Source organism: Mesitornis unicolor, unplaced genomic scaffold, assembly GCF_000695765.1.
Source record: "Mesitornis unicolor isolate BGI_N332 unplaced genomic scaffold, ASM69576v1 scaffold20662, whole genome shotgun sequence".
In the NCBI taxonomy this organism is placed as follows: Eukaryota; Metazoa; Chordata; class Aves; order Mesitornithiformes; family Mesitornithidae; genus Mesitornis; species Mesitornis unicolor.
In genome coordinates, this window is record NW_010167380.1 from 727 (window position 1) to 11,485 (window position 10,759).

General features: G+C 48.2%; 1 protein-coding gene across 1 annotated transcript in view; it reads right to left on the reverse strand.

The window, feature by feature from the left end:
- Window positions 1-6,025: 6,025 nt before the first annotated feature.
- LOC104536137 (complement receptor type 1-like) overlaps window positions 6,026-10,759 on the reverse strand; it is a gene marked incomplete at its 3' end in the record, with an annotated part of 9,336 nt that continues 4,602 nt past the window's right edge. The window contains exons 6-9 of the mRNA XM_010178678.1: window positions 9,810-9,967; window positions 7,543-7,694; window positions 6,895-7,086; window positions 6,026-6,125 (exon numbers count right to left, since the gene is read on the reverse strand). Of these exons, the coding sequence (XP_010176980.1) occupies window positions 6,026-6,125; window positions 6,895-7,086; window positions 7,543-7,694; window positions 9,810-9,967 (602 nt within the window). The remainder of the gene's footprint in view (window positions 6,126-6,894; window positions 7,087-7,542; window positions 7,695-9,809; window positions 9,968-10,759) is intronic.

Genomic DNA, 10,759 nt, shown 5'->3' on the forward strand with positions numbered 1-10,759 from the left:
TCCCAATACAATTTGAGCTCCAAACGTGTAACAACAGCATTTGCAATGGGGCCAAGAGTTGTTTCTTAAGGGAGGAGTCAAGCAGCCCAGATTATATAAGCCTTTAAAATACTTGTGAACATGTTGACAAATTACACAGAGATGTCTCGGCCACATATTTTTACAGGTCATTGGTCGTCCGAGCTCTGACTTGGGATGGTGGCTGTATAATGCAAAAGAAAGTTGCCAACAGGAAAAAAAAATGCTTTAAATGCTGGGGAATTCTCTGGTAAGAGCTAACAGCAGTGAGCTCAGGGTGGGATAGTGAGGTGTGGAGAAGTATTTGGCAAAGACTTGTGGTAGAGCTTGGTTTGCACATGCATCAAAAACCCCCATGCTGAGTTCAGATTAACTCCATGAGCAAGATTGCTTTCCTTCCTGAGGCCACGCAGGAGACTTCTGCACCTACCACGAACATCAGGCTCAGACCAGCCCCATCCCTCTGCCCCCCACATTCACACTTCCACTTTGTCCTGTATTGCCCCAGTAACCGACCGAGCACCCCCAGGCAGCTGAGCCCTGTGATAGTGGCTCTGCGCCTGCTTGGATGGAGCTGCTGAGGCCGCTTCTCTTTATCTCACTCTGACATCCTTATGCTGCAGAAATTGGGCCAAACAGCGACAGGAGAAGGTAAAGCACGTATTGACTCATGTGGCTCCATTCACCCATGCTGCCAGGCTCAGGCTGGAACAACAGGAGGTTTCCAGCAAAACCAGGGGTTGAGCCGCCAGGGCTGCTCTTGGCTTTGCACAGAAACCTGGTCCCACGCATTCCTGACATCCCTGTGCAAAGCGGTAGCCTGGGACATCACCCACAGCTCCAGGACAGCTGTACTGGAGCTGTGGGCGATGTCCCGGGCTGCTGCACAGAGAGGCTGGAGTTTGGGACTGGGATGGCTACATAGTGCTGAGGCAGATACTCATCGCTGCAGCCCATCAGCTTGCTTTATCAGACCCCTTGGCTAGAAACACTCGCATTCCTAAACATTACTGCGTGGATTTTCTTCTTTTCCTTTCCTTCCTCTTTTCGTTTTTCAAAACCAAGTCAAACTTGCATAGGAGGCCATTTAGAAGATAAATAAGAAAGAGTGCTTATAAAGAGCACTCGCTTGGTTGTCTCTGTAACCAAACCATGCTGCAGCCAGAAATTCCCAGTAAATTAAGGGAGCTGAGCCCAGCAGTGAGATTTGTGTCCTTTACAGCCTTTCCTGCCAGTCTGTGTAAATACGGCGATTGTTATGGCAGCGGCGCAGCGTTGCTAGCGAGCAAGGAAATATGCGGTGGTGGAAACACCAAGTGTGACATAACCGGGCTCTGTCAGCAATTCTGTGGAAAGGCTGGGGATTTCTGAGAAACTGTGGCATCCCACCCCCAGCCTGAAAAAATGCTGCTCAGGTCAGCCAGGAACTGCAGCTGGAACTGAGATGTTAGGAGGAAGCTTCTGAAAGACAGAAAAACTCAGATAGGAAAAAGAAATATGGGAATATACCATCTCTTGCACCAGGAATTTTCCAAACAATTTCTCAGAACATCAAAACATACTGCAAATTAAAAAATATATTTTTTACATGTACGCAGGACAGACCTGATCTAGCTTATTCTGTGTTTTAAAGCAAAGTTTAAGAGTCCTTACAAGTCCAAACATTCCATGGGGCACTTTAGAAACAGAACACAGTGAAGGGTTTGCATGCTTTATGCTTACAGCGTTTTGTTTGAAAAGGTAACAATATATATTTATATATATATATTTATGATACATTTAACTGCATGTCCTGTCTATGTCTGCAGTGAGGTGGCAGGAAGAGCAGCCCCTGTCAGTGTCTGTGCAAAGAAAGCGCAAATGTCTCCATCCAGGGTTTCTTCCACAGGGGTCCCTTTGTCACGGTGTCACTGGAGAGGAGCAGCCCCACCACAGATCAACAGATAAATCTTTCTGTGCACTTGCCACCATGCTTCCCATGGGATGCACACAGGGCCTGGGGGATGGAAACGTTCACATGAAGATGAGCCTGGCTGTGGTTTCAAGGAGCGTTAAGCTTTCTGCCCAGATATTTAAAAACCCATCCAGTCTGGGGGTGAATTTTAGCACCACTCTTTAGAAAAACCCGAGCTAATTCGTCCTTCAAACACTGGAGGCTGTTTCCAGGCATGGTTCCATTTCCCCCATCTCATCCCTTGCTCCACCTTTCTGGCACAGAGGGGCTGATTTTACAGGACCCGCGGTTTGGGACAGCGGGGCCAAGTTCCTGAAGCACAGCAGAGAGCGGCATTGCTCATCCTTCAGATCGTGTGTCAAGCCACTGCTCTGACACCGTCTCCTGAAGAAGTGCCAGGAAATGACAAAAGAATAAAAACAGGAAAGCCAAGAGGAAGTGATTTTTAAATCAATCTTCACTCTGAAGTTATATAATAGAGTGAAGTAGAAGCTTTTAGAGAAAGAGGAAAAAAAAAAAGGCCAAACTTTTTCCCTTTCCCTTTGTGTTGTATGAGCTAGGATGCCTTCAGCCTTCATTTGTTACTACCAAGGCGCCACATCACCAAACTTCATCTCCTTTAAGGCCTGCAAAGCCTTTCTTGGAGCCCTTTTCATACACAGATACCTCTATGATGTCTTTCCACAAGCGCTCGACCATGCAGTCCCATCACCCTGCCTTTCCCCCAGATATTTGCCTTTATTACTTACAATTTACAAGCTTCCAGTTCACACCCCAACACCATTTTCAACACAACTGAAACTCACCCTTTTTTATCGGTAAAATAATCCTTTGCAACGGATGGGAAATCTGCTGTAGCAGCACCTCTGCCAGCTCTGGCTGCTCCTGGCTGACCACAACCTCACTGGCGAGGAACAAGGTTGGTGTTAGTGACCCAAGCCCCAACGCTGTAAGGCTACTTGGTATAACGTTTTCTCTTGCTTTTCAATCGGTTAAACAGAAACTCTGATAACTCCAGAACAAGGAAAAAATTGACAAAGGAAAATAGATTTCATACAAAACAATACTTTAAGAGGAGAAGGTCAGTGCAGTCAGACCTGAACTTTGAACCAGATGCTCAGCCAGCAAAAAATATAAATTATACAAAGAAAACTTACATAAGAAAACACCATGAGAAAAAAAAACAACTACTCACTTCCACAAAATGATGCAACTTTAGACCGTTTTACGTTTTCAAAGCAGCTGGCTTGGGGGAGGATGCCAGAGATCCCCATGTACTTTGGGGGACATGCAGATCCTTGGGTGGTTCTGGGAGAATAGTAGTTTTGGGTTTTGTACAAAGGTACCACAAATCTGAACGCTGGGGTAGCACAGCTCTGTGACACTGAATAGAAACATGGGGAAAAAAGGAAATCTCCAGGTGCAGGAGTGGGCATAATGAGGGAGTCCCATCCACGAGCACCCCTGAACTCCCCAGAAGCCTCCGGGACTGACCTGGTGTCCTGGAGAAAGACAAAGACCAGGAGAAGGAGATGGTGTTTTGGAGGGACTTTTTGTAAAGGCTGAGCTTCATTTTCTGTGTGAGAGCCTTCTTAGATGGTTGGACGCCATTTCCATGGGAATCTGAAAGTATGAAAGTCACAGTGTGAAATTCATCCAATGGCTTTTCCCTAGAAATGTGATAAAGGAGCAAATTAAGCTGGGAAAGATGAGACTTAATTCAATGTAGAACCATTGCAACTCACTTTGGGAATGAGGACTCCTTTCCATTTCTTCTGCTCCCAGTTTGACAGACGTGCTTTTCTCTAGGGTATAAAGAGTGAGAACTGCTAGGAGCACTACGCCTTCTTGCACAGAGCGTTCATTCCTTACTCACTTTAGCAGCATTGCTTTTTTTCTCTTTAAAATTATGATATGACTTACATCAGACATGTCTTGAATTGAGCAATTGCAGTATGTTAATCTGGTGCATACTAACTACTGAACTCATAACAAATACTGAACTGGGATGAAATCACCTTTGCATTCAGGCGCAGCTCTGCTCCAGACTCCGTTGGTTTTGTTTGTGTTCGTACAACGGATGCTCGCGTCCCCATGGAGCTGGAAGCCAGAATCACAGCTGTAGGTCACCGTTGAGTTATACACAAATTTTTCTACACCTTTGCCATCGTGCTTTCCGTGGGTAATTTGAGGAGGTGAAGAGCAGGTAATTACTGAGGGAAAGAAGGTCAACATGAGCATTGCAAAAACCATCAGTAATAAAATGCAAATTTGTCCTTAGGAGTTCACCTAAGATTCTTGAAGAAAATAGACTTTTTGGACAACTGGGGATGAGTAACCAGCTCAGCCTTCTGTCTGAATCATCTCCCTTTTCTTCTTCTGGTGTTCCTGTTGTCCTGACTTTCTCCCACTGACCCCAACAAAAACAGGCAACTTGTCCTGCCGTGGCTTGTGATTCCTAAAATCCTTATCCCATCACCGTTACTGCTACTTTAAGTCATGGGAAAATACGCTGATCTCATGGGAACAGCAAAATGGGTATTGCTCAGCTGCAGTGTTGGTGACGGATTTGCCACATAGTATCAACAAAAACAATGTATGAAGATAGGTTCGGGATAGACATTAGCATGCAGGATCTACTGGGGAGAAGTCAAAAGTAAGGTTGGGTTAATCTTACATTCACAAGTTGGAAGTTTACTCCATTCAACATCATTTCCTTTAAGCTGACATTGGATGAAATTATTCCCAACTAATTTGTACCTAAGTGAAAACACATAGTAGAAGAAAAATTTCTGTAACTATCTAGAAACAGAAAATTTTTTTCCCCTGTTCCAGTATGATCAGTAGTGTAGAAAAGGCAGTGTTAAAGCAAGATACATGCTGGTGTGTCCTTCACCCTGCTCGCTGCCTGGATCCTCATTAATGTATTTTTGGGCTCTGGCTCCCTGCCGAGCACATCTCCCGTTGCAAGGACGGGAGAAGCCAGAGCTGGTGGCAGAGCATACAGCGAATGCCAGACTGAGGGCAGACCTGGATTGCCACATGGATGCATTGGGCTCGGATTTGCTGAATCCAGGACTACTTCTCCCTGCCTGCTTCCTGGTGGTGAATGGTGCTGGGGTTCAGGCTGCTGTCACCCACCTTCACAGAGCCACCTCCTGAGCACACACAGCCTCTCCAAAGGCCATGGCTCCCGACTGCTGCCCCCTAGTACATTGTGTTCTGACAGCACCAACACCTTCCCCCACCTCTGAATTACATCCTCCCATTTGAAGAAAGTCCTCATTTGGATATGATTGATAGTGTCTGATCTTGCCTAGATGGATAATTTTATCCCTCCACCCCGATGGGTGAACCCCAGAAGGGTGGGACATGCTGTCATCTCCCCAAAGTCCATCCTATGGGAATATCTGGAGGAAAAAAAAAAGCTCTGTTATGTTTGGAGCAGCTGCAGAGGCTGTCAGAACAAGTCAGACGATGCCAGCAAGCTCCTGTGAGGGAGGGAGGAACGCGAGATGGAGCTGCAAGGGCTGAATTTTGAGAGTCAGTGTACTACATATGTGCCCTGATTGAAAGCAGGCAGAAAGCGTGAGTCAGCTCAGCATCTGGCAGAAAGTGTACTTCATTGCAGTTATCTAGCTGAACGTAACTGAATTTTTAAGATTCAAACACCTCTTTTTATACAATGTATCTCAAATTGATCAAGCTTGTTTTGAAGTCTATAGTTATAAAATGATGGTACCAGCAGTCCTGTTGGGATAGATAACCTGGGGCAGTTAAGCTTCCTCTGGATGACACTTGAAGGAAAAAGCAACTATTCAGAGCCTGGGCTCTTTCCTACAGCTGTGTCCTATTCCTTCCCACCTGAAGCTGTAATTCAAGCTGGAAAAGCAGCTTCACGCTCTGCGCTTGGAGCAGCACCACAAGACCTATTTGTTGCACAACAGCAGCCCAGTACTGCTACTGGAATACAAAGTCCAGTCCCATGCAATGAACCGCAGGTTTGTATTCCAGTAGCAGCACTAGGCCTCGGGGCATTGCCCCTCAACTCACCCGTTCTCGCAGAACACGCTCACCCTCGCACCAAAGCGCAGGTCTGTCAGGACGCCCGTCCTGCCCCCAGGCAGCGCCGCTGGCTCCCCACAGGACCGCCCTGCAGAGGAGGGGGCCAGAGTCAGCAGAACAGGGATGGAGAAAGAAAAACGTCGAAATAAGAGGCAGACTTAGAGGGTTATACACAAAATTACCAAAGAGTTTTACTTCACATAAGTTGCAGCCGGGCTGGCAGGAGCCAGAATCAGCTGAAGGGGTGGATCCCATAAGGGCTCAGGGTGAGCATCTCACAGGAGGGCAGAGGAGAATATTTGCAGCGATATTGCATAGAATCATAGGCTCACAGAACTGTTTGAGTTGGAAGGGATCTTAAAGATCCGGTCCAACCCCCTGCCACGGGCAGAGACACCTCCCACCACACCAGGTTGATTTTCATCTCAACAGATTGGCAGTGAGTTACTCGACTGTGAAAAATGTATTCCTGCCACATCATCAGTCTTAACATTACACTGATTTCACCAAGAAACGTGTTTTGTCTTCATTTTGAAGTTCAACTCTAGAATTGCAACTTTGTGTGTCCTGTGCATATGCCATGTCCAGATCCAAATATATTTCCCTAACGTGAAAATCAAAACAAATCTGTTCATGCCAACAGAAAAAATTAATGAACACTATTGATACTTCTGCTGTTTATTCCTAAATCTGTATGTCAAGGAATATCCACCTAATTTTGTATTAAGCATGAAGCTGTTGGGATGATAACAACCTGTCTGCATTTCAGCCCATGGGTCAGGAGCCACTACCTGTCCTGCTCCCAGCTCCACGGCTGCTTTTTGGCAAGCGGAGTGGAGCAGAGCAGAGATACTCACTCATGCACAGTTCAGCAGCTTCCGACCACACCAGGTTTTCCAGGCAAGTGCTGGTAGGGGAGCTTTCCGATGTGTTCTCGTAGCCGGGACGGCAGACATACCTCACGTTGGTTCCAACAGGAAAGAAGTTAGTCCTCTCGTCCACCACAGACAGTGCAGCAAACCGCAACCGTGTCGGGGCCGTACAGCTCCCTGGCCATCAAGGAAAGGGGACCTGAAGGAGCAGCCACCAGGAAGCATGCAAAATAAACCTCAGCATCACAGAAACGCTCTTGCTATGGCGCTTTTGGAGAGCTCTTCACATTCATCGCAGCTGCTTCCATTTTCTCCACAGGCTGTTATCTGCTGAACGCGCAGGTGCAGATGCATTAAGTGTGCAGGCAAAGCTGCAAGCAGGGAATTGGCACCCACGTGCTTGTGCCACAGCCTCTGCATCCGGGGCTCTGACCGACCAAAACCCTTGACAACGGGCTTGGATCCCGCACCCACCACCAACCCTGGTGAGCGGCAGCCAAGGAAAGCGGGTTTGTCACCTGCGAGGAGGGACGGTGCCATTGCAGAGCAGCTGCTGTGAGGGACAGAAATTTAAAGCCAAAGCAGGAGCCAGGCAAGGAAGCCATGATCCTGGGAGAGAGAGGGGGTATTTACGGCCGCAGGGCTCGGGCAGCTTTGACCAGCGCGGGCCAGGCAGGCACTCCACCGTGTCCGACCTCCCGGGGATTTTGATGGCACCGTCGATGCAGGTGTACATCACCCTGGACCCAACTGGGAAGCTGCTGGCGCGCTCATCGCTGGATGGTCTGGAGTGGGTCATGGGAGGTGGGGACCCGCAGTCACCTGAGGCAGGAGGAGACCTCCTCGGGTGAGGACCCTGCTCCTGGCCCCTTCCCCAGCATCATGGGGAGTGTGGCTGGGGTGTCCCAGACTTCCCCTCTGGGCAAAGGCACTGGGCAGGGCTGCATCCGTGAGAGCATGGAGAAACTAGTCCCCAGGCTTGGGGATGGTAGCATCACCCCCACTGTAGCACCTGAGCAGCACAGTGGGATCCAGGCAGGTGTCACTGGTCCTTCCTATGCATCCCACACCCCGGTACTTACCGTGAGCCACAGGAATTCCATGGAGCCCCAGCAAGGCCAGGAGTAGCACAGTGGGGGCAGAGCCCCGTGCCCTAGGGGATGCCCTGCAGCTCAGAGTGTCCGGGTGCTTCCCCCGTCCTGGCTCTCCAGACTTCATTGCAGCCATTTCTGTGCTGGTTTTCTGTGCATTTTTTTCTGTCGAGCATCATTGGCTCCGAGAGGCTGTTTCTGAAGCTGGGAGGAGATGCAGCGCAGCACTCAGCCAAGCCTCTGGAGCAGTGGAACCCTTTCCAGGACACCCAGGGAGCTGAACCCGGAGAGCAGTCAGGGGTGGGGGATGACTGTCATCCACTGGCTGGGGCAAAGCCTCCAGATCCTCCTGCCCCACCATTAGGGATGGGGGAATAAAGTCATCCCTTTTGTTTCACCTGAAACTGGCAGCATGTCTTGACTAGCACAGTTTTACCAGAATCAAATGCTACTAGAGCAGAGCAGACCCCCACACCCTGCCCCAGGCTGTATCCAGGGTAGGAAAATGCCTACTTAGTCATTGGCTGGCAGGTAACCCAGCACGGATTTTCCATAAGCAGAGTTAGTGAAATGAAACATAAAAGCATTTTCCTTTTTGTTTGTTATTATTTTCTTCATTGCCTGACTCATTTGTAATTAGGAACGGGTGGACTGAACACATCTGTGCACTGACTAACACTGAAATACCCCGTCTGACATCAGTCAGGGCTGCTCAAACGCTCTTAGATACAGGCAGGACGATGTAACACCCAGCTGTAATTCATGTTTACACGTTTCAAGTCCTGCACAGGGAGATAAGACACTATGTTTGCAGTCCCAGCAGAGCGAGGTGTCACACCAGGAGGGAGCAGCCCGGCTCTCCTGGTGGCACTGGGAGAAATGGAGCAGGTGTGAGAGTGGCCTTCATTGCCAATCTCCTCACTGGGACATGGTGAGACATTATCAAAGTATCTTGTGTAAAGATGGGAGACACCATCTCTTCCCTGGGCGTTGTGCTTTGGGCTCCAGTAACATTTAAAGCAACTCTAATAAAGTCATAAAAGCATGCATCTGGCAAGGATATAGTGCTGCAAATCGTATATGTTAGGAGAGGAGCGCTCCCCCGTCTCTCACCGAGCCCCAAGGCTGCCTGTTGTGCCATGCCATGCCACACTGTCACACTATGCCACACCACACCACACTGTGCTGCATCCACTGCAGCTTCCCAAGCACCTTGAGGAGTGACCCGGCTGCCAGGGCTCTGCTCCCAGTCAGAACAACCACTGGACCACACTGGAAATCTGCCCAATGCACAGCCGGTGTGACGGATCACAGGACACTCATGGCTACACCTGCACCTTTATTGCTATGCTGCAGAAGTACTCCACTGTCGAGTACAGCGCTGGGCCAGAAACCTGTCGCCAGTTTTAAATCCAGGGATAAGCAAATAGAAGCCTTTACAAATACACTTCTTCTACATAGCTGCCCTTAACTACATGAATAGAAATCATCAGGTAGATTAATGGGAAATCACACACTTAAATACTCACTTCACTACTATTTCTAGATAGAAGTAGTAAATTCTTCTTCCTAAAATAAAATGTGAAACAGCACTTTTGTTAAATAGCGAATCAAGCTTGTCAGATTTCAGGAAAAGAGCAAAAGTCCTTCTATGCTCTAGCATGACAAAAGCAGACATTGGTTATTATCTCTCTGGCTATATGTATGCACGTATGGCATGAGCCATAAAGTCACTGAGAGCCTTCTCATAGATAGTGACTACACAAACTGCACATTCACCAGAGGAAAGCTGATCGTTACAGGACTCACTTGGTCAAGTTTTCTAGTTCCACCTTTAGCTTTTTAATCTCCAGGAACAGTTTCTGTATTTCCAGCAGATTTTTAATTTCTTCTCTAGGCACACCACATTCAGAGACCATTTTAATGTAAAGAACCTCTTCGCATACATCAGCATCACCTTCTCTCTTCTGTTAAAAAGTAAAACAAAACACAGGAAGAAGCACATCAGCTTGCACAGATGGAGACCAAGACCCTCCCCAGCTCTGAGCCTGGACTGTCCCATTTGCCATGCACTACCCCAACACAGTCTGCATCCCCCATTGGTACCAAAAAGCAAAAGTTTAAGTGTTTTTTTCTCAGAAGTCAGACAGCATCCATCCACGAACCCAGCCAGACTATGGTACTTACACACTTGGGCAGCTGTGTCCAGGTGCCATCGGGCAAGCATGTGGCTGTCCAGGAGCCTTCTGAAGACATGACCCCATTGTCTGCAAATTCATATCCATGGAGGCATTCAAAAGTCACGGTTGCATTTGTTTGGTACCACGTTTCAGCATCAAAAGTGCTTTTCAGCCTTCCATTGAGCACTTGTGGTGGTGGACAAAGAACTGAAAGGGAAACCCACAGCAGAGGGTCATCGCTATGTAGGTAGTAAAAAACCTAAGAAATCTATGAAGACTGGGCCGGTGCAGGTGATCTGTGAAGCTGTGAAACCAAACATTAAAGCAAAATGTCTTCCCCAGGCCCTTCAAGAGGGGAGTGTGAAGGTCAGTAGAGCCCTGAGAGGGGTTACAGATTTGCTGTTTTCTGACAATGTCTCAATCCAAGGGGAGGATGAAATACTCTGCAGAGATCAACACTTGTCAGTAAGAAGCCCCAAGGGCAGGCACGGCAATGCAGAACTGCACACCAACCACTCCGTACCTCCCCAGTACCCACCTGGCTGGCAGGTCGGCAGCGGGGGGTGGCAGGCGGCGTCC